The sequence below is a fragment of the Lutra lutra genome, chromosome 14 (genome assembly GCF_902655055.1).
Source record: "Lutra lutra chromosome 14, mLutLut1.2, whole genome shotgun sequence".
NCBI lineage: Eukaryota > Metazoa > Chordata > Mammalia > Carnivora > Mustelidae > Lutra > Lutra lutra.
Window position 1 is genome coordinate 49,740,260 of NC_062291.1, and position 27,301 is coordinate 49,767,560.

The following is a 27,301-nucleotide window of genomic DNA, read 5'->3' on the forward strand; positions in this document are numbered from 1 at the left end:
TTTGGGTTTATAGAAGTGTTTATTAAACAGCTCTGATAATACGATTCTGCGTTTGCTTCTTGTGACCTGGTCATCCGTCCCCACTGGGCTGGCTTGGGTTCTGAGAACGAGCGGAAGTGTTGGGTTCCCCAGAAGCCTGCCAATCCTGTGTTGTGTGGCTGTCTGTGCCCATCACTTTCCCCTTCTGGGTGTGACAGGTGCAGGACCCCTGGATCCTCTCCACAGGGGCTCCTTCTGTGCACAGGGGTCCTGCCTGGGAAACCTAGCCCATTAGGAATTTGGTGCCATTCCTGTCTCCTAATACCCACATTCTGTGATTCAGTGTCCCCTGACTGTGGGCTGGCAGATTCTGAAGCTCTTGGTGGCAGCCGTCCGCGAGGGCTCACAAGAACATATTTACTTGTTTGTTCTCACTTGGTTTTACAGGAGAACTGGGTTACTGCGGGAAGAGAGCTGCTCACTTGGGAAATCTGTTGGGTTCAGGTAACAGAAAGATCATCTGGTTGGCCTTAGTCCCCCACGTTTGCGAAGGAACTACTAGGAGATGTTGAAAAGTGTGAACACATCTTTCTTATCTAGACCTTAAAGCATGTGCTCTAAGGGTTGCTCTGCAGAACTCTGGTGCTCACACACACACACATACACACACACACACTCACATGGAAACAATATAACTGTTTCTTCAGATTACCGGTTCACTGAGACTGCTTATGAATAATGTGTCTGCTCTTCCTTGTGACAATCCCATGATCCAAAAGACACCTTTTAGAAACAAATACCATTTTGCAAATCTTTGAAGGGTATCTGATTGAAATTTCTTTCTTCATGCTAGGTTAACTGTCACTTCCCTCGCCCAGTGTCCCAAAACTGACCTGCCTGCCCACTTCCCTCCTATCCGCCCCCCTTTCCTTCCTCTTCCTTCCCTTCATTGAAAACAAATGTATATTTATCACCTATTCTGCCACCAGGCTGCTGAGCATGGCATGGCAGTGTCTCTGTGACTGGTGTCTGGGGACCACTGCCTCCCCAGTACCCCCTTGCCCCCCACCCCACACACTGTAGGCACCGGGTGCTGTGCAGGGACTGGCGCCGCTGAATCCTTGTCACCATCCAAGACCTTTTGGTTTATGTCATCTGCTTGGAATCTTGGGAAAGTTCATGTGGTGGGGATGCCAGGAGTCCTCAGTGATGCTTCTGGAATGAACCCGGCTTTCCCTGCAGGGAGCACAGAGCGGCATTGTTTCCTGAAGGGCTCTGTATCTCCTGCTGCCCAGCACCCAGCCCCAGGACACACAGAGAAGGCGGCCCACGGCTCCCGCTCCTCCCATCCTGATGGCTGGCAGCCTTGCCTTCCTTCTACCTCGGGAGCGATTTCGCCTGGGGGTTGGGATCTAGGGCTACCTCCAACACCTGCCTTGGATCTGCTCATAACCAACACTCCCGTGGGGTTGTTCTGAGCCGGGTTGTTGCATCAGAGATGGGATGGATGATGAGTCCTTGCTGAGTGCTGGGTCCTCGTGTCTGGAGAAGGGAAGCCCACTGGCTTCTGGTGCCAAAGCAGCCTTATGTGAAGCGGGACTGATGGTCTCTTTCGGGGAAAGCACCAGAATTTCCCCACTCTGTGTCCAGGAAGGAGGAACCTGTGCTGGCTTGAGGCAGCGCGAGCTTCATTTGCGCCTTCCTCAAGGATCTGCAGGATCTGCCACACCCCTTGATGGTCCCAGAAGCCTAACTACTGTGGGGAAGTCTGGTCACGCCTTGAAGCCCTGACCTGTGATGACCCCCAGCTCCTGGGGGTCTCTCAGGTATCAGGAAACTCCAGGCAGGGCCATCAATCTCCGCAGACCCCTTGCTGAGTGTCCCTCAGGCTGGAAGGAGCAACTCAGAACAGGCTGGTGTCTGCGAGAGAAGACAGGAAGATAGGGGCTTGTGGGGGAGGGATGATAGGGGTGGTGTCAGAGGTGGTCTCCTCCGGCTCGCTGTCCCCATCATCCAGGTCTTCAGTGAGAGACGGGATGATTCTGACCGTACTGTCCTCAAAGTGCACCTGCTTCTTCTTGACCAGCGAGTCAGCGGGCTCCAAGGTCAGCCCCAACAGGGTGTCTGGGCACTGGAGGGCACCGGGTTTCTTAGCCCCCTTCAGGATGCTCTTCATGTGGACGAAGAGGGAGCTGGGCCCATCCTTGAAGGCCCCGTGGAAGGTGTAGGTTTGCTCGGTGTCCCCAGAGCCAGTGGTGTTCACGGCACTGCTGGAGGGGTCCGTGTACTGCTCAGGGGAGGCCAGCACCTCCGGGGAGGCCTTGCTCTTCTTCCGCTTGCTCAGCAGGAAGTAGGCCAGGCCAGTGATGATGAGCATGGAGCCTGGAAGGAATGCGGGAAGTCAGGAGGCTGGACGTGTGCTGGGGAGGAGCCAGACAGAATGCTGTCCGAGCCCACCATTCCAGAGGGCCACCGTGGCATGCTCAGGCCCCCCAGGCTCCAGCCTGCACCCCTGACTTGTCCGCACACACTCCCTTCTGATTCAGGGCCAGGCCTGCTATCTGGCTAAGGGATGTCTATGGGGCCAGAACTGCACTGGAACCTCCTCCTGACTGTTAGCCAGAGAGCCCTGTGCCTGAGGCCCCTGCCTGTTGATAGCCAACCCTGGGGCCACCTGCCTGTCTTCTCATCACCATCCCTAGCTTCTGTGTTAGGACCTCGTGTTGGGCCAGACCTGCAATGCCTGCGGTGGGTCTGCACTCTCTTCTGGATACTGGGCTCCAACTGCAGAACTGGGCTTCCTTTCATTCCCAGAAGTGCAGAGATGTTCCTTCCTCAGCCTTCTCAGGAAAGATGGAGGAAAGTGTAAATCCTACTAGGTGGGGCTGGCCTAGCATGGGTCCCTCTCTTGGGTGCACCCTCCCTCCCTCCCCACCCATCTCTCCCAGTCTCCAGCCTAGAGGTCTCTCCGTCTCAGGTTGAGATTGCTGCCCTGGTTCTCCTGCCTGCAGGCCTGCCCTATCCCGAGAAGGCCTCTGGGTGTCTCTCCCTCTCTAAAGAGCAGGAGGTTGTGGCTCGCCCTGGCCTCATTGTTGCTGAATCCTCTGGAGTCCACCAAGGGTTGAGCAGAGTGGCCTTGAGTTGCTAAGACAGGTACATTAAGAGAAACCACAGGAAGGAAGAGGAGGCTCTGCCTTCCAATTTTGTCTCCCTGCACACTGGGCTTCCTGGCATTTTAGGCCGGTCACGAGGAGGGACGGATTTTCATAGCTAGGGAGTGGGGAAGAAAAGGGTACTAGCAGAAGGGCTGTGGGCAAAACCCAGGGGTGGGAGCACGGCATGCTGGCTTCTAGCTGACTAGCACGGACTATGAGGTGGGAGGGAAGATGATGAGGCTTGGAGGGTCTGCTGGGGTCCCCTCACGGCATGCCTTCCAAACCAGGCTGAGGAGTTTGGACTGGAATGGGTAGGCACTGGGGAGACATGGGAGGTTTTAGACAGAGAAGTGACCATCTCGTACCCTCTGAAGGCCCAGACCACACGCAGGCATTGGAGGAAAGTTCTCCGTTTGTGGGTGCAGCCTCTGGGCCTACAAGAAGGGGCATTCCTACTACTTTATCAACATGAAGGATGTCTGACCCCACCTCATTCCCTTGATCTAGGCCAAAGAAGTCAGTGGGGCCAGGGGTGGGGGCCAGTGTCACTGAGGTCTATGAGGGGGGATTCAGCCCCTCCTGCTCAGAATCCACCTGTGGTAGATTTCCTCCCTCCACTAACTCCTGGAGCTCCTACCTGGGATGGTCACGTGCCAGACCAGGACGGGATGGAGAAAGCAGGCCACAGACAGCAGCATGTACGCCAGGAACTTCTGGAAGCAGCCCAACCAGCGGGCTTTCTCCCTTGCTCTGTAGGCCAGGGACTCTGGTTGACACCTGGCAGCAGGGGGGTGGGGGTGGGGGCCGAGTCCAGGATTAGCAGGAAATAGGAAACAACCCAGAAAAGCCCCAGGACATGGAAGCTATTAGAGGCTGGGATCGAGTCCTATTGTGCCCATGTTCTCTTTAGTGGCCTCTGGCCAAACACTCCCCAGGAGCTGGGGTCCTCATCATGGGTTCCACAGTTAGGTATCTTGCCTGAGTCCTTCAAGAGGGCCCACAATTTTTCTGAAAGGCTGCCTCGCCTGCTCTTTCTGTCAAGGGCGAAGGGAGCGCAATGATACCAGGATTCAGCAAAGTTAGTGGGAAGGAGAATAGGAGACTCAGGGGCCCTTTGAGAGGTCCCCAGTGGAGTGGAGGAGGCATGAGGTCTGGGAAACAGCTGGCTGGGACAGCTGTGTAGACTGGGCACTGCACAAGCCGCTTGTCCCCCTGAGTGAACAGGCCAGAATCCAGCTCGACCCGGCTCACAGAGCCTCGCCTAGGCATAAGATGGCGTCAGCCCCAGAGGGACCTCTTTTTAAAATGGCCCTCAGTTTAAAAGGTCCCTTTATAAACAGGCCCTTTTTAAACTGGCAGAGGTCTGATGCCGAGCCCATTTCCTCAGCACTCTTGCTTCTGGGTTTCAAAGAAGGAAAGGGCTTGCCTTAGGTTCATCTCCTTCATCCTGTGAATTGGTCTGTCCAGGCTAGTCTGGGGGCAGTGGTGGGGGCTGGAGGATGACAGTCTGGTTCAGAGCAGGGCCCTCCACCTGCAAACCATAGCTGTGGCTCATTGGTGCCCTCTGGTGGACATTGTTTTGTAACCAGACCCTGGCTGGGAGAGGAGGGAGTTCAGAACAGAGTGAAATGCCCCTTTGGGTTCAGGGCTCCTCCCTCCCCTGTCCCAGAGAAGTTGCAAAGATCCCTTGACTGTGCCATTCATCAGAAAGGAAGAAGCCTTTTGTCTCAGGGCTGGTGACCTTGGGAGGCAGCCGACGGCCTTGCAAGGTGCTAGGACACCTGGATTTGAGGCCTGGCTCTTTCTCTGATTACCTAGAGACACAACTATTGAGGTTCTGAGAACTGTGGTCCAGGGACAGCTCTTGGCCACAATGATGACAGTGTTTAGGAACTGAGCACTGTTGGATAGCAAGTATGGGCCTCTGTGACCATGTGGCTTCCCAAGGGGATCCTTAGAGCCCTTGTGCCTGGGTTCTAGCAGGAAAAAGAACCAGTTCCTGCAATCTAGCTCTGCTGCCTCCAAGACCATCCGGCCTTCCGCAGGGTCCTCCCCCTCTCCATGGGTGCCTGGGATGGCAGGTGCAGCTACGGGCTGTTCTTGGAGGTGGGAATGGACTCTGCCGGGGCTTCTGGGTGGGAACGGGCCCTAGGTGGATGCTTCACTCTGCTCCTCTGGTTGGGAGCAGAGAACGGGGGCCATTGAGTTCTGCGGGACTGAGCTGTGTCTGGGCAGGGGCAGGCTGTGTGGCTGGGGAGGGCAGCCATCACAGCGGCTTCAGGAGCAGGACCTCACCTGGGCTGTCCTCACGGGTGGTGGTATGTGGGGGCACCTGGGGCTAGGAGGAGACTACTTACTGGAAGCAGATGGCCAGCAGCTGAGCCACAAAGTACGCCCCTTCACACACGGAGACGGCAGCGCCTATGAACCTGTGGTGGAGACAAGGAAGGGAGTTCTAGAGCCCTCTGATCTGCCCTTTGCTCTTCCAGAGCCTCTTTTCTTACTGCCTCTGGGGCTCCTGGCCATCTCCTGCCGACAGACTGTCCAGGAGTTTCCTGACCTAATGCGGCCCCCCAGCCAGTGTTTGCCGGGAGCTGCCTCGTGCCAGGGCCTATGCTGGGTCAGGCCTCAGTGGACAGGTGCCAGCCAGGGCCCAAAGATGGGTGTGGGAGTGTAGGCCACTGGAGGACGCTGCCTTGACCCTGGCCCCCTGTATGGCCACTAGCAGGCACATCCTTCTACTACTGTCACTAACATAACATTTGCTGCTTGGTTGTACGAACTTGAAGGCTGGATCTGTTCCAGATCCCTTTCCTTCTCCCTCTTTTCCCACTGTCCAAACAGTCTCTGGCCTCACCTATATGACCTGAGTTTGGGTAATGCCCCCTTGGCCCCTGCACTTGTCTCCCCTTTTCTGCCTCTCTAACTCCCTGCCCTCCCTTCTCCCTCTCCTGCTCTTCCACTCGGTCCCCACTGGCTGCCCTGAGGGCTCCCTCTGAATGGAACTGTAGTCTTCCCAACCCACATTGCTTCAAAATCTCCTCATGTTCCTTGTGTGGTCCAGGGAATTTCCAATCCAAATCTTCTGGGAAATATGTGAAATCAAAGATTCCTGGGCCAGCCTCAGACTTTATATATCAGAATCTTCGGGAATGGAACTTACGTGTTTTATTGGAGAGTCCTATATAATTGAAATTTCTTAGCATGCCTTTAAAGCCTTACATAAAAATCCCTAGTCCTCTGACTACAGAGGAATTTACCAGGTGCCACAGGGACTTTGCACAAGCTAGCCCTTCTTGAAAAGACTCCTCTTTCCTCCTTTTGTCTGTCTCATGATCTCTTGCTTCTCTGTGTTTTACTGTGTGACCTGAGCTACCAGCCTGTGAGCTCTCTTTGTCACTTCCTTCCCTAATTCTTCCCTGTAGCCCAGGCCCACTCTGGGAATGGCTTATTGTTAAGAGCTCCATGGATATCACTGGAGTGAATGAATGAGTGAAAGGAGAGGCTACGCCACAGGGGAAGGTGGCTTGGGGCCAGAATTTCCTCAGGAACCTGGGCATTGCTCCTGCTACTGATCAGCTGTGTGCATCAGGCAAGGGACTTGACCTTTCTGTGCATCAGCGTCCTCATCTGTAAACTGACAGAATTACAGTGCTTCAGCAATAAAATTGTTAAAAGGTCTCAATGAGCTGATATTTGGAAAACCCTTCAAATGGGGCACATAGTGCTCATTTTGTAAATGTTAGTTATTATCATTTTTTCGGTCTTTCTCCATAAGCATTTATGTACTTAATCCCTATTCTCTCCTACTCTCTCTGTCTCCCAGCATCTCTCTAACACTTACTCCTCAGCTTTCAAATGGAATATCCACATTTATATAACGAGCACTATGCACCAAGCATGTTCTAAGGGCTTCACCAATATCAATTCATTTAGTCCTTCTAACAATTTTATGATTGAAGCACTGTACTAACCCTTAGCCTACAGCTAAGGGCACTGAGGCACAGAAAGGTCAAGCTCCTTGCTATGGTCACATAGCAGATTGGTAGCAGGGGCAAGATTTGAACCCAGCCCTTAGACTCCAGAGCCTGTGTTTCTAAGAAGTACACCGGGGCACGTAGTTTATAAAACAAGCATCACATCTTTTTCTAGATCCTGGAATGGGGCATAAGGAGGAAACTGAGGCTTGGGCTGTGGAGTGGCTCTCTAGGGGTCCTGTTTGGTGCTGTAGAAGCTGTGCCTCTCGAGGCCAGGAAGGTCTGGTCACTCAGGGGAATCCAAGGGCAGCGAATCCAAGCCGAGAGCCCTGTTGTGGTTAGCGGGATCCCACAAACCGAGGCCTCTGCCCTGGGGTGCCACGCCAGCCACGCAGACCCTTCAGCCAGTGGTGTGGCTGGTGTTTGTGGGTGAGTATGAGGAAGGCCGTGAGGAGGCCCCAGGAAGGAGAAAGATGGGAGCAGAAGCTGGTGTGCAGAGAAGTGGGGAAGAACAAGAAGAAAGCCCACGATAGCTCAGTGCCTGTGGGAGCCTACTCTGAGCCTTGGCCCCTGCTGGGTCCCAGAGACATGGGGGAGGGAGTGACAGTGACACAGGGGTGTGCTAGAGTCAAGGAACACCCTGAGTGTGGGGGTACACAGAGGCAGGAGTCTGAGATCTGCTGGAGAGACCGCATGTGTGCCAGGGAAAAAGAAGAGGGAGGTGGGAAGAGAGAGGAGGGAGGCGGAGCATTGAGATGGCCCTTGAGGAATGGGGAGGATGAATGCGGGAGGGACACAAGGGACGGAGGGGTGGGGCGGGCAGGCAGCCAGGGCTCCCATCCCTGCAGCTATGGAGCACTGCACGGGGGAGAACATAAACTAACTCAGAGCGGGGGCCAGCGGGACCTGAGGCTGGAAATCAAGTCTTCTAGGACTGGACCACCGAGTGACTAGAGGGAATTGGTGTCCCCTTGGGACAGGGACAGAGCAGTCAGGGAGGGGCAGGGCTCTGGACAAAATGTAGTTTGCATTAAGTGGCTATAGACCTGACTTGTTATAGGAGGATAATCACATCTAACTCATACGTGAAGTGATGTTTGTGGGGAAGCTAGGTAGAGAGAGGAGGAGAAGACGAAGCCCAGGCTGGTTTCTGGATTCTGGGGGAACAGGCTCAGAAAGACATGGGGGGAGTTCAGAGTGAAGAGTAGTCGCTTGTAGGCGTCAGGGGCTCCAGGCTCAGGGCAGGCTTCTCAGGGCGGAATGCCAGGGATGAACATCAGGCTTTGGGGACATTGAGGTGGGTGGTAAGTCACCCTGGATGCTCAATGCAGTGAGCAAGGGCTTGGAGGTGAGGTGAGGCAGGGAGTCTGAGAAAGAATCAGAGATTCCTGAGGTAGAAGTTGAGTGACAAGAAATAAAACAGAGGCAAGGAGCTGGCAGAGGAATATGGCCCGGCGGCCGTGGCCGTGGCTGAAGGTTCCAGAACAGCCCTGCGTTTCTAGGTGGCGAATTTTGTGGCAAAGTGGAATTGGGCTGGGCGGGTGGAAGATGTTTGGGAGACAGTAGGGGCCGATCCACACAGCAAATCAAAGAGCCGTCCTGGGCAGGGGAAGCCCGGATGAGGGTGGGTGCAGGCGGCAGCTTGGTGAGCCCACAGAGAGAGCATAGGTGCCCCGTGTCCCTTGGGAGCTGGCAGACCCCCCCCCCCAGGGTGTCCTCCCTCTTCAGGCCACCACTGCACAGTGGTCTATCTCCCATTGGCTGGCATTTGTGAAGGCGGCTGGCTGGGAAGAAAGGACAGAGGCTAGGGAACTAAATGGACCCAGGCCTGACTCTGGGCCCTGTTGCTCATGAGTTTGTTGGTGCGGGCCGAGCTGCTTACTCCCTCTAAATCTTCTAATCTGAAAACCTAGGACAGTATGCCCTTCTACAATGCTGTTGGAGTTAAAGGACACATGTAAATAAGACATTTTTCTGTGCCTGGCATATAGAAGGGCTCAAACATATAGTCTTTGGAGCTGATTCCTCTCTCTCTGAAACAAGCTTGGTTCGTGTTTGCTGAACAAAGAGATGATTGAAAAGATAGATGGCTGGATAGATGGTAGCTGGCTGGCTGGGTGGGTAGATGGACAGATGGATGGATGGATGGATGGATGGATGGATGGGTGTGTAGGTAGAGGGACGGAATAATGATCTGACCAAAGCCCTGCCCAAACCAGAGAATATCCTAGAAGTCCCCTCTAGGGCTTCCACCTGTGGGATGTGATGGAGTTAGCATGGAAAAGGGGTGTGGGCTACTCTGTGTTAGTGGGGCAGCCTTAGGGTGAGCCAGACCAGAACATGCCAGCAGGGAAGGGCACATGCACACATACTCACAGCAAATAGAAAGCCAGGCTTTTGAACTGCCCCTGGAGGAAGGTCTCAGTGCCCACGCCGATCAACACTAAGAGGGGAAGAGGAGAGGGGAGGGTGGGCCTGGGTGCTGCAGCCACACGGCGGCCCTGTGGAAGGTTCCCTGGCTTTAGAGTGAGCCTTCTCCCCGGGGACTGAGAGCCAGAGAGGCTCTTCTCCAGGCACAGGTATTGGTGGCTGGGAAAACGCAAGGGAACAAGGAGCCTTCTGGATTGGTCTCTGGAAACCAGACGGGTTTCAGCAGAACCCCAGAGGTCTTTTACTCCAGCTCCCAGATCGCAGATGCCTTTCCTCCTCTGCCCACATTGGCCATGCCTCATACCCCCAGAGACAACATATGCTCCCAGGCCTCCAGCCCCTCGGTTCCACAGAAGTCATGGCTTCAAGGGCCCTCACTGTCCTGCAGGCCATGCCCATATGTGCTGTGGGTCTGGGTTCAGTGCTTGGCCATGGGTGGGACCTTCCCAACCCCTGTTGCCCGGATCACTGTTCTAGCTGTTTCTGTGACCCCGTTTTCACTTGCTGTTTTGGTAGCTGTATGATACTTCCTGGTTCCTTGCTTTGGACCCACTGCGGCTGAGCCCCTGAGGGCTTGCTCTGACACGAGAAGCTGATTAGCTTCGTCCTTCTTCCTGCCCCTTCTTGGCTATTGGGGTTTGCACGCAAGTACTCAACCTTCCATTTGTCCAGAGTGAATATTGTCTTGGATGCAGCTTTCCAGACTTGCTGGCTCCGGGCTGTCTCCTCACAGGGATTCCCTTGCTCTCCCTGCTTCACTCTTTGAGCTGTGGCTCCAACCCCATCTGCTCACAGATGGAAACATTCCACAGACAGCACTGACAGGTCCTGAAACCTTCCTCCAGGGCTGCATGGCCCACTAACTAGAATTCTTTCTGGTCCTAACTGATTACACTGTATGTATCCTCCATTTCTCTCTGGGGTCAGCAGACACCCTCTCGTAGTGGCCACGTTGTGGCTTCCTCTGGTCTCCCTCCCAGAGAATCAAAGATGGCAGCGCTAGGCTGTCGTGTTTGGCTGCCTGTACATGGCCATTCATCTCTGCTGTTCAGGAGGCTGCTTCCCTGAATTTGATGACTCTCCTCCCTGGAAGACACCCAGTAAGCTTCCATCCCTGGTTCCTGAGCCTTTTGTCCATATGGAAATGAGAAACCATGTGAGGACCCACACTGAGGGCACCGGCACCTCCCCCCTCACTTCTGAGAGGACTGGATTGTGGAGGTACCTCAGGGAGCAAGGCACAGGGTGCTTCAGTCTAGGAAGGGAGGGGAGATGCCTAAGTATGCTTGGTGAGGGAAGGTTTCGGGGCTCCCCTGGGCTTGGTCTAGAACCATGGAGGACACTGCCTCTGCCCTCTTCAGGTTCTAGATGTTCACGCTTGTACCAGGTGAGGGGCTGTGAGTGCTGAGCAGCCACAGACCCTTCTAGAGGGTCAGCATGACCTACAGAGCACTTAATGCTTTATACACGACGGTCACACTTGTGCTCACTCCTCCCGGCAGCCTGAGACACAGGCACATCTGTGCTTCCTATTTTACTGGGGAAAACAAGGCTCAGTCAGTCACTATGCCCCATACTTCCAAGGACATGCCAGAAAGTAAAGGACCTGCAGACCAAACTTGAGAATCTGGCTCCAGGTGGCAGACTGTTTCCTGGTTTCCACTGTCTATCTTTCTGTGTGTGTGTGAGTGTGTGTACATGTGAGATGTGTGCCTATGTGCGTGGTGTGTGTGTGTGTGTCTTCTGCAGGCAAATGCCCATCTATTTAGTTTTCACTAACTATCCTGTCCTATTCTCAGCATTTAGCACTTATTACCTTTTTAAATCACCACGACAGTCCTATGTGAAAGTCTTATGTTATCCTCATTTTATGGGAGGGAAACTGAGGCACAGAGCACATAGGCAAAACCAACCTGCCAACTGGGCCATTCCAGCATTTTGGTCTCACATCTGCTGGTTAAAAGCTGAGTCACTCAGTCTCTCTGAGCCTCAGATTCCACCTTGCCCCTCTTGCGCATGGTGGTTATAAGGATTCAGTTAGCTGACTAGTGCCAAGCACCTTACAGGTGCTCAGTCCCTTGCACGCATTCCGGGATCGGGGTCAGTTTTTGGAGATTTGCATGGCCTTGCCGTGAGTGACCAGCAGGTGGCAGGAAAGGGTCTTGGGAACTCAGCCCTTTACCCGGATTTGTTTGGCACTCTTACTCTGATGCCTTCTGATGGAAACAAAAGGTCTATAGTCAAAGGGGCATTCTAGGAATGCTGTAGGGGCAGCACTGGTTTGCAGTTAAAAAAACAAATCGATGAAACAGCAGAGAAGAGAGAGAGCTGGGCTGGAATCCCCATTTTGTGAGTTCTTACCTTGGTAACCATGGGTAAGCACTTTAGCACAGAAGGGGGTTATGGGCAATCCTTGTGAGCCGAGGCCTGGGAGTGGGTCTTGAAATATCAGCGTGCACAGGATGGGCAGGGAGGGCCTTCAGTGTTTTGGGGAGGCTGAGTGACATGTTCAGATTGGCGTTTCAGAAAGCGACCTGACCTCGGGCTACAGGGTAAGAGGCTTTGGTGATATTTGGCTGAGAGGAAGCAACAGAGGGGAGGAAGTAACCATGTTCTGAGTGATCATGGCCTCCCGGTGTCCCAGCACACCAGGAGCCACTGGCTCCTTTGTTGGCCTGGCCTGAAGCAAAGTTCTGGTCATGGCTCCCGATGGTGTGCCCAGGACCTTGTTCACCTGTTTTAATACGCGGGTGCTAGTAGGCACAGGAGATCAGGAGGGGAGGTTGGTTCTGCCTGGGGGCTCCGACAAGCTCTCCAGGCACAAAGAAGGGCCAGCCTTGCCATTGCAGCCTAGTTTCCATTTTTTTTTTTTTTTTTTCCAGGGTAGTGGAAGGTGGTGGCGTAGGAACAGAAGGTGTCTGGGTTCGGAAGCCCGCTGGGTGTGCCAGCCCAGCTATCTCTCAAGGAAGTCCCAGCACGTGCGGCACACAGCAACCCCCTCACCCCCATGCATCTTATGTAGTCTGGACCACATCCCTCAAGGTGGGAATCCTCAACCCCATGTTATTTATGGAAACATCCCAGCAAGACTCCTGGAGGTGCAGCGCCTGGCCCAGGGCAGGCTGGTGGAAAGGGGGCAGAGGGAAGCTGGAAGCAGGACTGATTTTCAGGGTGCTCCAGGAACCCCCAGCAGAGGAGGACTGTGGTGTGAATGGTGCTGGTGGGGAGCACATTTCCTGGGGGCCTTCATGTGAATGGGGGTGTCACATGCATGAGACCCTCGTTGCCATGGGCACTGGACTGCCATGTCCCCCAAGCCCAGCAGTGAATGGAGTTTTGTAACTCTGCCACAGAATGGCCAAAGACCGCCTCATGGCCTCAGGGAGCTTCCTGGTGCCTAAGGTGCGGGTTGTGGTGACGGTCCCTCTGCCCCCCAACCTGAGGGCTTGGTGCGGGGCCCCAAGCCTGAGCAGAGTTCTCTTCTGAAGGTCAAAAGTAGCCCCAGCCCAATCTCCTTGCCCAGGGCAGTTCCACCCAGCCATCCAAGAGTCGTTCCGGTTGGCCAGGGTCCAGAGTCCCCAGTGGTCAGTCTGTACCCTCGTTTATGGCACAGCCTGTGCGCCGGGCCTGGTAAAGAACTACGGGCTGGAGCGACTGTCACGGACCCAGGAAATGAAGAGCCGTGGAGGGTGGGACAGGGCCCAGCAAACACGCTGAATGCAGGCTCCATTCTGCCTGGGAACCAGGATGGCTCCACCGAGAAGGAAGGCAAGGTGAGGTCAGGAGCCAGAGCTGCACGAACGAGAGCCCGGAGCAGCATGAACGAGAGTCTGGAGCTGCTGCCACCGTTCCGTGGGCTTCTCCGTGCAGTTCCTGTAACTCGGCAAGGTCATGGGTTCTTCCTGGGGCAGCAACAGTGTGACATTCCGGGCCCACACCCTCAAGTCTTTTTGCACCTTGCAACTTCCTCCTGCCCCTCTGAGGGAGCCAAGTCCACGGAGAAAGCTGCACCCCGCGTTTCTGGGGGAAACTCTATTCCCACAGTCTAGGTGCCAATAAGTACCTTGGGCATGAGGCCTGCTTCTGCGAGAACTTAATTTCCTCCCCAGCACTTATCTCCTCAAAGGCCTCCTGGGCTTCTGAACATCACACCAGCGGCCATGACTGAGGTAAAGTGAGCTAGGAATGGTCTCCTTGTGAAGGTATTCCTGATGATCCCGGGGGCAGCAACAGTCCCAGAGACCAGACCGGTAATCTAATTGCTGGGCTCTCTGGCAGAAAATGGGAATTGGCCCCCCATGTACCTAGTACTGTTAGGTGAGAGAAATACCCCTAATTATAGCAATGCAATTTGGGGTTTCTTTGTAAGAATAGGGTGCATTAGATGGGGTTTCGTTGTTAGCATAGGGTGCATTAGATGGAAGCTGACCACAAATTCTTTGCAACTTGTCTCATTAAAAGGTGGAGTCTAATTCCCCTCTCTTTGAATGGGGGCTGGCCTTAGTTACTCTCTTGCCCAATAGAATGATCCAGACTTACACTGCAGTTCACAAAGAGCTTCTGCCCAGCCCTCTTCAAATGCTGGTTCTGGGGCAGCCACTCCCTCTGTAAGAAGTCTGATGCTTCTGAGCATCCTCACCATGTGTGAGGAAGCCCAAGTGAGCCATGGAGAGAGAGAATGCTAGAGAGAGAGAAAGAGAGAAAGAGAGAGAGAGAGATTCATGACCAGTCCCCCCCTAGCTCAACCCTCTCCACCAGGCATAGATGTGTCAGTGAGGAAGTTTCTAGACGACATCACAGCCCCAGGAGGTACGAAGTGGAGAAGAACTGATGAGCTAAACCAACAGTCAGAAGCAAAGCTCCAGATGTTCAGCCCTAGATGCTCCATTGCAGCCCCCCACCTGAGATCTCCGCCTTCATGCGCTGAGCCGTCTCCACTGCTTTCTGCCTGAATTCCTGAGCCACAACATTTCAAGCATAATAAAATTGATGTAGCCTTAAGTCACTAAAGTTTGAAGTAGTTTTATTCTGCAGCCACAGATAACTGAAAAGCAGCTTATCCTATCTTCTTAACTACCTGAGATTTTTGGCACAGAAGTTCCTTTGTCTGGTCTATATTCTGACTCTCAGCAGGGAGTGTGTTCCCAATACCCCTTGGCCCTCTGGCCCTTCTCACTGGTCCCCAGCTTGATTGTCAGAAAGCCAACCTATGGGCTCCTAGGTCCTGCAGCACCTCTCCTCCTGCTCAAATTCAGGCACAGCCTGGGAGATGCAGTCTTCTAGGGGTTGGGTGATGCTGGAGACTACTTCTGGGCTGCAGAATCCTATCGGGGGTATAATATCTTAGGATTTCACACAGGATCAGTGAGGCTCTGCCTCATCCAAAGTAACTCCCTTCTACAGATTCATTTTACAGAAAGTCCCAGTGGAAAAAGTGAGGAAAGCAAAAGTTGAGACCCCCTCCTGCAGGAGGATTTTGTGAATTGCATCCAGTACTTCCCCCAGCCAACCGCAGGGGCCATTGCCATGAATGCTGCTAGCCTGCTGTTCTCACTGACCTGTGCTGGGAACGAGCTGATTTTGGAAGGCACCAGAGTTCCATGTGACCCGGAAACAGAACTCCAAGACGGTTTGACTGAGGGTCTGGAGTATCCTAAAATGTTTTTTTCCAAGGGACTAGTTTCCAGAACTGGGGCATTTCAGAAGCCAGGAAAAGATCATGATGTGTGGTCTTAAATTGGAACGGGGAGTGGTAGGTGAAAGATGGGACTGGTGTGTGAGAAGAGGTTTGGTCATCCTGTGTCCTGTGTGTTTGTCTCCCCAGGACTGCACAGGTAGACACCTGCTCTCCCGGAGGCCTCCTGTCGACCCCATGGATGAGAAAGGGTACAACCCTTGCTTTATGGAGTTGGACCCAGGAACTCTCCCCAGTTTCCAGAATTAGGCAGGGCTGTCTGTAAGACACAGAGAAGTTGTGGCATCTGGCAGAGCCAGGACGAGGGGGAGGTAAGCAGGGCCCCTGGGCACAAAATTTAAAGAGGCACTCAACGTCCACGTAAGGAGACAATTCACTCCCAGTGGTGGTCAGTGGTAGCATTGGCCCCTTTGTGACCATAAGACTGAGTACCTGCAGCCCTGGCATCTGGCGATGTTCATGGCCCAGGGTTTGGGAGCCTCTAAGCTACTTGTGGAGTCTAGCCTGTACTTCTGGCCCTCCTTCCTCCTTACCAGGCAGCCTGGTGGGTAGCTCTGAAACTTCGCCTTTGAAGGACTCCGGTTCAGTGTGACCTGGGCAATCAGGATCAATAATTCACTCCAACAAATGACCCTGAGACCTTTTCCCAGAGCTGGGCATGGAGACAGAGATGCTGACAGTTTGAGGGTGGAAATGAATGTCATGCATGTCTCCAGAATCAGGGCTTCATTATAATCAATTCTCCATAAGAAGAAAGTAGCCCCCAAGAGCAGCCTTGATTCCCAGATGTGTTGGGTTTTGCACTGTATGTGGGAGGGGTGCCAGGCGGAGCGGTTATCTAACCATTTTTATACCAACATTAAGCTGCCCATTGATGCCTTCCATCCTTCCCTGTTTTCTGTCCCTCGGGTTCCTGTTATTCCTAGTCCCAGGCCAACAGAACCATATTAGGAGCCCAACCCAGTGCAGTACGCCCCTGGATTCTGTCTCCCCTCTCCTGCACAGCCCCCCGGGAGGCTGCTTCCTTGACACTCATTGGAGTGAACTCTTCCTCCACTAGCATTTATGGACAAGCCTGGCCTCCTCACCTTGTCCCCTTCCCTCTAGTCTCTATCCCTCCTGTCCGGGACAAGGCACAGCTTTCTCTTCTCCCAGGGCTTTCTTCTGAGTAGCCTTCCTGAATGGTTTGTTCTAGTTTAGGTTAGCAGGGATCAGAGGTGCTGGACTGAGACCCTGTGGCACACCACCTTCTCAGCCTCCTCCTGGGTGTCCTGAAGCTCTGGTCCCAGAGGGTGGGTGGAAGCTTTGAGGGTGTTGTCCTATAGCAGAGAGAACATGAAGCTTGATCAGGAAAGCTGAGTCCTGGTTCCTCAAGCAAATCATCACTCTTGTCTGCTTCCTCTTCCAGAAAATGGGGATAATAAAAGCATGCATCAATGACTGTAAACATTCAGTCTTAGTAAATTATAGAGTGTTGTGCAAATTTAGATGATGGCTAATAGAATTATCAGGAGAGGAAGCTTGTTCCTGCCTGAGAAAGGCAAGCACTCTCGAGGGGGGAGAAGAGGGCTTATTCTCATCCTTTCCTTCCATTAATACACATTTTTATGGTGGCTGAAGAGCTTTTATCTATACACTGATGCTTATTCATTGATTTTCCTGTCTTAGGTCCCTTCTGCAGGCCTGACTGGGATATCAGTCATCCAAAGCCCCATCCATTTCAACGTCTCTTGTGTCCTGTCCTCTGTGTAACCTTCGAGGGATGCTAAGGGCTTAGGGCCAACGTGCTCACGAGGATGTGGCCTGTCCGTGGTGCTGACTGCCGAGGGGCTTTCCTGGCGGCCTCCGGGCTTTTGCCACTTTTGTCCTGGGACTGACCTCATGGTTGGCTGTAGGTTGTCTGTTCTGACTCCATAGATGTGTTGAGTTTTGATATCCATCTTACATTCAGTGCAGTGCCCTGGGGGCCATAGAGGTCACTTTTCATGCCAGACAGTGATCTTGGCTCTGGATGCCCAGGGAGAAGGTTGAGAATGTCATGTTCACTGTAGCTGAAGGCAACCCCATAACTCATCCTGTTATATTCATGGCTCTTCTTCATCCTCAAGTATGGTGTGCTTCCTACTAGTCTTAAGGTCTGTAAGGACATCTCAGGTAAGGATGTACCACCTGATGACAATGGCTGGGGATGGTTTAGGTTCTGAAATTGTCATGGTTGGTTGTAGAGAGAAAAGCTAGATTTGCACCATTTCTAGGAACATGAAGATGCTGGAGCCAGTTGTTAAGAATCCATTGAGATAAGAAGGTAGTAGCTGTAGATTTCTTAACTCAGGAGAAGCTGTGGCTTCTAGATATTCAAGTAGAAGAGATTTTAGACTATAGCGTGGCACTCAGTACCCCTTACACCTCCCACAAGCCTGTGTGGGGAGAATTTCCTGAAGGCTAGAGAATGCACCGATGGGGATTCTCTAACCTTGATTCTCTAAACATGAGTTATACACCAAAGTTGGCCAGCCAGGAGATTGGTTTTTCTTGGCCTTGTAGGAGGCCTTGTGGTAGTGTGCAGTAATGCCCCTCTCCATGTCCACCCTCTTTGTTATGTGACTTTGCTAGCGTGAAGTCTGTTTCCCCACCCCTTGAATCTGAGCTTAGCAATGTGACTTGCTCTGGGCAAGAGGATGTTATCAGGCATCATGCAAGCAAAGATATGAAGTGGGTTTGTGAACTGGGCCTGCTCTTTCCTGCCTCTGCCATTATCATGCACATCTAGCTGAGCCAACCTGCCAGAACATGAGGGACACAGAAAGCAGAATGACTTATAGTTTCCTGGTAATACTATCTTCCCACACTTCCATTCGCCCCCAGACAGCCACTGATCTGCTTTCAGGCACTAGAGATCAGTTTAAATCCTCTAGAAGTTTATAAAAATGGAATCATACAGCACGTACTCTTTTTTGGCTGTCTACTTTCATTCGTAGAATTATTTTGAGGTTTATCCATCTGGTAGCATGTATCAGTAGTTATGCCTTTCTGTTGCTAAGTAGTATGGATATACCTTGGTTAGTTTATAACTCATCTATTGATGGGCATTTGGGTTTTCTCTAGCTTCTGACTATTACAAATAAAGATGCTATGGACATTCATGTGCAATTTTTGTATGGACATTTGCTTTCTTTTCTCTTGGGTAGAAATAGCTAGGAGTGGAATGTTTGGATCATATGGTAGGTATATGTTTAAGTTTTTGAGAAACTGCCAAATTGTTCTCAAAGTGAGTGCACCATTTTACATCACCATCAGGAGTGTATGAGAATTCCCCATCCTTGCCAACATTCAGCACTTGGTATGATGTGTCTTTATTTATTTATTTATTTGTTTGTTTATTTATTTATTTGATGTGTCTTTATTTTAAGCCATTCTAATACTATGTAGTAGTGTCTCATTTTATTTTGATTTGCATTTTCTCTCATTCTCTCTCTCTTTAATAAATAAATAAATAAATAAAATCTTTAAGAAAAAATAAAAGTTTTATAGTTTTAGGTTTCACAATTAGGTGAATTTTTTGTCTTTTTTTGTGTATGGTACAAGGTATAGATAGACATTCAGTTTTTGGTAAATGGATATTGCTCAGTACAATTTGTTGAAAAAGTTATCCTTTCTACACTAAATTTTCTCCACACTTTTGTCAAAGGTCTGTTGTTTATATATGTGTAGGTCTATTTCTGGACTCTGTCCTGTTGCATTATTCTATTTATTTTTCTTTATGTCCATACTGTAGTGTCTTGATTTCTGTAGATTTATAATAAGTGTTAAAATCAGGTAGTGTTAACATCCTTTGCTCTTTGTTTACAAAATTGTTTTGGTTATATTAAGACCTTTGCATTTCCATGTCAATTTTAGAAACAGCCTTCAAGTTTTAGAAAAAACTCTGTTGGAATTTTGACTAAGATTGCATTTATACTGTATAGCAGTTTTGGGAAGAATTGACATCTAAACAATGTTAAGTCTTCTGACCCATGAGCAGGAAATATTTTTCCATTTATTTAGGTCTTTTTATTACCTCTCATCAAATTTTTTTTTTTTTTTAGTTTCCTGTGTACAGGTTTTTATTTACACTTTTGGGGTCAGATTCATCCCCAAGTATTTCATATTTTTGATGCTATTATACATTGTCTTTCAAATTTTTCATTTTCTAATTTTTTGTTGCTAGTATATTGAAATATGATTGGTTGTTGTATATTGATTTTGTCTTCTGTAACTTACTGAACCCTTTATTAGTTCTAGCAGCTTTTCTGGTAGACTCCATCTGATTTTCCATAGATGGCCATGTCATCTGTGAAAAACAAGTTTTTCTTCTTCTTTGCTGATCTGTATGCATTTTATTCTTTCTCTTGCCTTATCATACTCGTTAGAATTGTTAATACAACATTGTCTAGAAATGATGATAGTGGACATCCTTGTCTTATTGCTGACTTAGGAGAAGAACACCTGATCTTTGACTTGTAAGTAGTTATAGGGTTTTTTGGTAGATGCTTTTTATAGGCTAAGAAAGTTTTCTTCTCTTTCCAGTTTGGTGATAGTTTTTGTCATGACACAGTGCTGAATTTTGTCAAATGCCTTCTCTGTACCTATTTTCATAATATAAGCTTATCTTTTTTAGTTTGTTAACATGGTCAGTTATATTGATTGATTTTCAAATATTAAAGCAACCTTAATATTTCACTTGTTTATGATATACTACCCCCTTGGCATTTATTTATTTATTTATTTTTTATGTGCTAAAACATTGTTTGGACTTTTACTTCTGTGTTTTGAGGGATATATGTCTGTAATTTCCTTATGATGCTTTTGTATGGTCTTGGTTTTAGAGTGATGCTAGTTCTATAGAGTGAGTTGAAAATAACCTTTCTTTTTTCAGACTTCAGGAAAGGTTGTGTAGCATAGATCGTGTGCCGATATGCTACTTTTTGGTGATGATGTCATTTACAATCCTGCAGGTTCACTGATACTACTGAGGACATTGCCTCTAACACAGAATAGCATCTTTCTTGCAAGGACCCACAGGTGAAATTTCTTCCGGGTCTTGATTTCAGGTCAAAGTATTTGCCCAAGGTATTTGCTTCTTATTCTTTTTCACATTCAGAAAGAATGCATCTGCTCACCCTTCCACATGACAGTTTTCCTGGTGCTGGAAACAATAATTGAACCTCCAGATATTCATAAGCCATGTTTCTTCATCAGACCTTCTCCTGGCCTCTGTAATCTAGGAAGGTTCAGGGGGAGCCCACAGAAGCCTCTCTCTCTCCTTAGCATCTGCCACTGGTATGTAAGGACAATCCTTTTTGATAATAGCCTTCTTCAGATGGTTGTTCAGAACTGAGGACAATTTTAAGAGAATTGTTAGCCCATTTAAAAAAAAAATGAGGCTACCATCTTCCTTCTGATTTGGTCATTACATGTAGTATAGAAATAACCCAATTTCCTTGAGCTGATCCTAATGACCCAACCTTAAAATGTGAAGGAAAATATTACTCAGTAGAAGACTTCACATTCTAACTCCTTCCTCACTTTGTAGCTTTAAGAGTCATAGATTGCCTTGTTCCTTTCCTCTGGTCTTCCTTCTTTTTCCATCTGACAGGAAGAGCCCATCACTCATACTATACAGTCCCTGAGTTCTACACATGCCATTAAAAATTAACCGGCACTGATCGAGAATCAATGTGCCAGGCTGTTTTTGCTTTAGTCATTGTTTTTTTGAATGCTCACAGAGCACCAGAAGGTAGGTACCCTCACTATCCCCATTTCACAGGTAAAAAAACTGATGTTTAAAGTGGCTAGGTAACATGCCTAAGGTCACACAGCTAGTAATTAGTAGAGAAGGACACAAATTCACCCCTCCAAACTCTATACTGAAGAGAATCATGCTAGGATGTGTAATTTCTGGCTTGTTTCCTTGGTCGGACCTTGTGCTTCTCAAGGGGAGGGGTCACCTTTCTTTTTCAGACTTCAGGAAAGGTTGTGTAGCATAGATCTATGTGTCTACATGGCACAGAGTGGGGACTCAGCAAATGTTTGCTGAATAAATGAATCCTAAATAGTGTTACAGATTCCTTGTTCTAAATCTAAGGAAGATACAGGCATAAGGAAGTAAAGAAAAAGTGTTTGAACCAAATCACATGATCTTTCAGTGGAAAGAGAGTGGAACAGAGGTAGGGATATTTTATTCACTCATTAGGACAATCAGATCAGAAAAGAAAAGCAGTCAACATCCATTTTGAGGCTCTGAAAACAATGTGGTCTTGCTTGGGTAATAAATCCACTTGTGGACATGTTGAAGTGCACGAAGCTTCCTTGGATGGCAGGAGATGGTCACGGGGATACACATTTAAGAAGGTTGGAAATTAGCATGGAGGGCCCAAGATGGTTGTCTCAGAAGCATTAGTTTTTTGTTTTGTTTTGTTTTTTTAAGACTTTGATGGGGCTAAGGTCAAACTATGCATTTGCTCTACTCTTCAGTACTCTTTAAAAAGTAATGGGTTTAAATGCTTCTTTTGTCTTAGGCTGTATTAATAAACCAAATCTCCATTTCGAACTGAGTATTGGTAAGGAGTGGGGCTGTTGGGAATGCAGCGCTGTCCTTTATGTAGAGAAGAAGTTAATGGGTCAAAAACCTGGAACAAAACAAAACCCCTAAGTGATTCCAGGTTGATCTAAAATCATTGATTTTTGAGAAAGAGCACATTAGCCTGACAAGCAGGGCTCATTCTAAATGGCCTTGTCTCAATGCCGGCCCATTTCCTTGCTGGCTGTGTGGTGCCCTTCTCTTTGGAGCAGTGTGCAGACAGCCCCAGGATGTGCCCCTGCCTCACTGACTTGTGAGTGGGCAGACTGGACCTCCAATACCAGAGCTGCTTTCTACGGGCCATGTGACCCATGCCAAGCTACACGGACATTCTGAGCTTGTTTCCTCATGGGTAAAATACGTCTAAGATCAGCATTTGGCCCCCATAGACACTGGCAGGGCTTTAGCAAGATCATGACTTCCTCTCACTGTTGTCAGTTATGCATCTCTGGACCCAAAAATGGAAGGTTCTGCTGTTATAGTTCCCTCCGGAAATGTGAGCAGATTTGTCTGTCCTCTGATGAGGTCCAGGAATGGACTTGGCTGGATGGTTATGGTAGTGTCAGTCAAAGTCTGCACGGCAATTATTCAGAGAGAGAAAATGAACATCTGGATCAAATATCAGAGTCTTTAGTCTTTGGTAGTATTAGGTCATGCTTCCTATGCTGCGTTTAACTGTGCCCAACCTCAGCGTGACCCCCCCTTCCTGAGCCTGTGTATGGTATGGCCTCAGACAAGGCTCTGTGGGTATTGTATCCTGCATCTTGGGATTGCCAAACCAGAGAAAGACATGTCCTTTAGCCTGATTTAGGTGGAGGACACACTGTTTAAGACAAAGGTTCTCAGGAATAGACCCTCATCAGTTAGAAAGTTGCCTCTCTGCTTCCTGGTTGTGAGACCCTGGACAAGGTGTTTTTCCAAGCTTCGGTTTCTCCCCACATACAGTGGGGGTGATGATGAGCATTGATGAGGCTTCAAAGGGTAATTATGAGGCTGAAAGGAAATGATACATCTAGGCCATGGAGCACAGGGCTTGGTCACAAAATGTTCATTATCAACTATTACCCCAGGGTAGAGCGGGAAGAGCGAAGAAATCCCTCAAGTGCTGGCAGTGAGAAACCTCATTCTTGAGCCTCCTTGCCCGGAGGAAAGTCACAGAGGTCTCAACAAACAGCTGACACAGTGGGTTCTTTCCATTCACTAGGGCTGAGGATTGAGGCACAAGCACAGGGAGATTCTCCCTCAGGGATTAAGAGGATTGTGGAAGCTCAAAGCGAAGCCAATCCTGCCTTCCAAGAACAGATATGGGGACCGGTCCTGTAAGACGGAGAAGGGGCACTCTGTGCCTCTGTGTTCCCATCTCAGTAAAACCTATCCCCAGGTTCTCTCTTCTGATGGTTGGTTTGTAGTGAAAATAAATCACAGGGCCACGCATCCTCTCGGGCCTGAGTCTCCAACTCAGGACGTCACGACCCCACCTTTATGTGGACACAGTGAGAACCTGCTTTGAGGGTTGGACAAGTGGGTGTCTAACATCTGGACAGGGAGGTGTGGAGCGCTCACAGTCTGTGTGCAGTTCCCTAGCTGTGTTTGCTTCTTTGGGTGACTCCTGGAGCCCCATCTCAGCAGGAGGGACACCAGTGGTCACACATGTGTCCACGCATGCATAGGTGCACGCACGCACACACATGTGCACACACACATACACACACACACAGCCTTCCATGCCAGGGAGGTAATGCAAATGAGTGAAGCTGGCCAAGTGTAAGACAAATTTTGGGAGAAGGTCTGTGATGATTTCGAAAACTTTTGACTGGCTCAAAGTCATAAAAAGAGTCTCATGGGAGAGAATCTTCTAATTTTAGAAACAGTTCAGCTGGGTGCTCTCTGTTTGTGGCTTGTCTACCCCTGTTTAGCAGTGGCACTGCTCGTCGTGCCCACTGGTGGTGAGGGCTGGGCATGGGGGTGGGGCAGCAATGGCCCATGGGACCCCTGGACATCTTGATGAAGCTTCATCCAGAGTGGCTGGGAGGAGAAGAAAAGATGAATTCAGCCAGCTGGGCCATCGCCACTTGGCCTTGCCATTCTGGTGGAGTCACCTGGGGTCTGGTACCCTTGGGCCTCTAGCGGTCCCAGATCTCATCTGCAGAGGAAAAGGGGATTCAGGGAAGAGGCTGCCAGATTGGCAGCTCCCTTGTCTCTGCTGGTGACACTCTGAGCAACCTTGGGCCACATGCTTTTTCTAGCTTCTGGAGAACCTACACTTCTCATAGAAGGACTAGGACTACCTTAGATCTCCTGGGGTTTCTGCAAAGTGACAGCCTCTGTCTCAAGCCGTATTTCCTATCTATAGCAGTGTTATTGTAAATGAGGCCCGGACTTCTCAACAGAGATTTCAATAACAAGAGGCTTAAGGGAATAAGGAATTTGCAAATCTTAAACCCTGGAAACAGGCCAGGAGTTTAGTAATGCTGGAAGAAACTTGAGATTTGCCCAAGAGCCCTGAAGCCCCTCTCTCTAGCTTCCCACTTGCTCCCAGCACTCTAGAAGGCTCCAACAAGATTACTGGAAAGCCTGGCCATTAAAAGACAACTCATGGCCTATTTTTAGCCTGGGTCCTATATCAAAACCAAGCGGAAGACTCATCTTCAGCATTAACAGTGGCCCTCTGCACAGAGATAAGAGTTGTGGTTAACTCTGTGTGTGTGCGCGCGCGCATGCGCGCACACTCGCACACCAACCCTTCCACTGGCTGAGATGTATCAGATTTTAAGCTGTCTTTTGCAAGGCTATTGGGAAAATAGATATATCTTAAAACAGCTTCCAGAGAGGAGGCAGGCCTCAGCTCTGGGCAGACTGTAGCAAGGGGAGCTATGACCAAAATACCTGAAAGCTGAAAAGAGTACATTTTACCTACCTGGAAACCAAGGCCTAAGGAGAGCAGGGTGGGCTCAAGATCAACATGGTAGACCAGGAATTCCAGACATAGAAGCCCTATTGAGGTTTACCTTCCTTTCCCCAGGATGGGAAGTTGTGCACCTTGGCAGTCATTCCCTTGCATGTAGGTGACAAGGTGGCTCTGGCAGAGACTGGAACAGGTTCCCCAATCAGCCCATTTACTGAGGTCAAGGAATGGGGCCATTTACTCAGGGCCCTCAGTAGAGCAATTCCAGACCCTTCCTGGTGTCCACTGGGCAGGGTTTCTGACTCTGGGGAGCAGGGAGTTCCTTGGCTAGAGTCCTGGCCTTTTCAAAAGTTGGGGCCCTTGGGCTCCAGACTAGCTGTCCCTCTGATCTGCAGGGTGACCTTGGGCAAGGTCGCTGCCTCTATTTGGGCTCAGATGCTCCATCTTGCAATAGAAGGAATGTCATTAGACCTTCCCCAACAGCTAACTTCCTGTGAAGACCTAGATGCTAGAAGAGCCCACCAGCCAGCCACCCCACCGAGCTCGGAACCAGGTCATGTGGGCTTCTCCCAAGAGGTTTATGGGCTCAGTTTCATGGAGCTTTGCTCATTCTGTGCATCCTTGATCCTCCAAAACACCTGGCCAGCAGGTCCAGATCGGAAAGTACCATCCTACAGGGACTAGGTGGCTCTCCCAAGGTCACAGATCAGCAAATGCCTGGGTGGGGGCTGGAACCAGCACAGCTGGAGTCCTGAGCTGGGGGACATTTCTTACTTGCCAAGACTCATACTGGATGTTGTCCAGTGGCAAGGAAGGACTTGGCGAGCGATGTGCATCTCTTCCTGATGCCCAAGGGACAGTGGAGCCTAGAGCTGAGAGCTCAGAATACTGGCTTCTCACTTTCCACACACAGACCCTGAGCACGTGGGGAATCTGGAGGGGCATCTACACTGGGGAAGGGAGCAGGCAGAACCAGGCTGCTCTGGTTCTGCCTCTGAGAGTCAAGCAGCCCTGTGATCAGGCAGAGTGAGGGAGAGGAGCCCAGCTTAGGGAGCCATTCTACCTCAGACCCATGGTGCGTTCTTGAGGTCAGACCACAGAAAGGGGGACTGGATTTCCATGGGACTTTCTGTTAATGGCGGGGGGAGTGGGGCAAGGGATGCCTGGAATCTCCATGTCCACTGCTGGACCTCAGCCTGTCCCAAGTGCTGGGAATTCTCTTTCCTTGAAATGGAGCTGTGGTTTGAGTAAAACATGACAAGCTCTGTTGACTGGCTTCATGACTATACAGTGAAGCATCCAACTCTCACATTTGCCTGGGCTTCTATACCTTCAGCTTCCACTCTCACCTCCACCTTACAATAACCGTCAAGGAGGTAGAGGAGACCCTTTCTACTTATTTTGCAGATGAGGACACGGAGGGCTCCCTAGGTCACATGGGTGGGGGCCAGCCAAGTGGAGATCCAGCACCAGGCTCCCTCACCCGGGCTCACCCCACTGCACCTGCTGCTGCCCTGCAGAGCAGTTTCTGGAGGCACTGGGAAGAAAAGTGAAGGCTGATGTGGCCAGATGTGTCCATCTGTCCCCAGCCTGCTGGCTCCCACCCCTCGAGCAGTCTTGTCTACTGTGCCTAGTGCCCAGGGGACGGCAGCTGGGAGGCGGGGTCTTACCTGCAGCGGTGGTGATGCCCAGGAGCCGGCAGGTGTATTCCAGACCAGTCCAGAACTTTTGCAGCTTCATGGTGCCAGGGTTGAGGGCAGGGTCCCAGTAGGGCAGGCAGCAGAGACTCCGGCCTGAGATGGTCCTTGATGCCCGTGTGCAGGGGGAGGCTGTGGCTGTCGGCTCTGGGCCCCCGTGCCCTGGGGCCCTGCCTTCCAAACCAGTCTTGGCCACCACCACCTGGTTGAGGTGTGAATAGGGCTCACCTTCCCGGCTCTGCTGCCTATGCCCTTGCCAGCCGCTTAGCTTAATCATTACCTTGGAAGAATGCCTCTGCTGCTCCGTGCAGCTCCAGCCTGGCCCAGAGCTGCTGCGGTTCCAGCACGGCCAGCCAGCCGCTTGAGATCACGCCAATTAGGGCTGGGCTGGAGGCAGCCTGGAGCTGGCAATTAACCATTTCTGGGCGGGAGGAGAGAGCCGAGGAGCCAGCCCAGGCCCTTCCTTCCTGGTCAGCTCTGAACAAGTCACACCTTGATCTCAGGCCCACTGGGTCTAGGAAAGCTGGTGTCTAGAGGGGACAGGTCCGTGTCAGTGTGTGTGTGGGAGAAAAAGATGTGTTTTTAAATCACCAGCAGAAGCAGCTTTTGAAATGAGTTCCAAGCTTCTCTTCTTCTGCATATAGATAGAAAGCTTTGCAGTCTGTGTTGAATTTGGACCCCACCAGACATACCTAGAGCTCAGGCCAACACCACACACGTACCCTCCTTTATCCCTGACATGCATCCCTGATGTGCGATGTGGGAAATCACTGGGATACTTTGGGAGGAGACTTTCTATGTCAATAATTAACTGGTGACCTTGGGGAAACCCAGAGATATTTGT

General features: G+C 50.5%; 1 protein-coding gene across 3 annotated transcripts; it reads right to left on the reverse strand.

Moving 5' to 3' along the window:
* Positions 1 to 26,774, reverse strand: TMEM72 (transmembrane protein 72). Of its 3 annotated transcripts, none has more exons than XM_047701739.1 (5): positions 26,431 to 26,774; positions 9,488 to 9,554; positions 5,492 to 5,563; positions 3,772 to 3,911; positions 1 to 2,361 (listed from the first exon to the last, which is right to left on the reverse strand). In XM_047701739.1, exons 1-5 carry the CDS (start codon positions 26,732 to 26,734, stop codon positions 1,883 to 1,885), a joined length of 1,062 nt encoding a protein of 353 aa, XP_047557695.1. In that variant the 5' UTR covers positions 26,735 to 26,774; the 3' UTR covers positions 1 to 1,882. The 3 variants fall into 3 exon arrangements, with proteins under 3 accessions (XP_047557695.1, XP_047557696.1, XP_047557697.1); XM_047701740.1 differs by lacking the exon at positions 26,431 to 26,774 and adding an exon at positions 14,081 to 14,194; XM_047701741.1 differs by lacking the exon at positions 9,488 to 9,554 and having other exon boundaries at positions 26,431 to 26,534.
* Between the last annotated feature and the right edge of the window lie 527 nt (positions 26,775 to 27,301).

What these genes read in the sequence shown, in the direction of transcription:
- TMEM72 (XM_047701739.1), bottom strand. Translation starts at nt 26,734, where the DNA reads ATGATTAAGCTAAGCGGCTGGCAAGGGCATAGGCAGCAGAGCCGGGAA. An exon ending in CTGCTGGCCATCTGCTTCCA is followed by an intron (nt 3,912 to 5,491) that starts GTAAGTAGTCTC and finishes CCCTGCTGCCAG; the next exon opens with GTGTCAACCAGAGTCCCTGG. An exon ending in CTGGCACGTGACCATCCCAG is followed by an intron (nt 2,362 to 3,771) that starts GTAGGAGCTCCA and finishes CATTCCTTCCAG; the next exon opens with GCTCCATGCTCATCATCACT.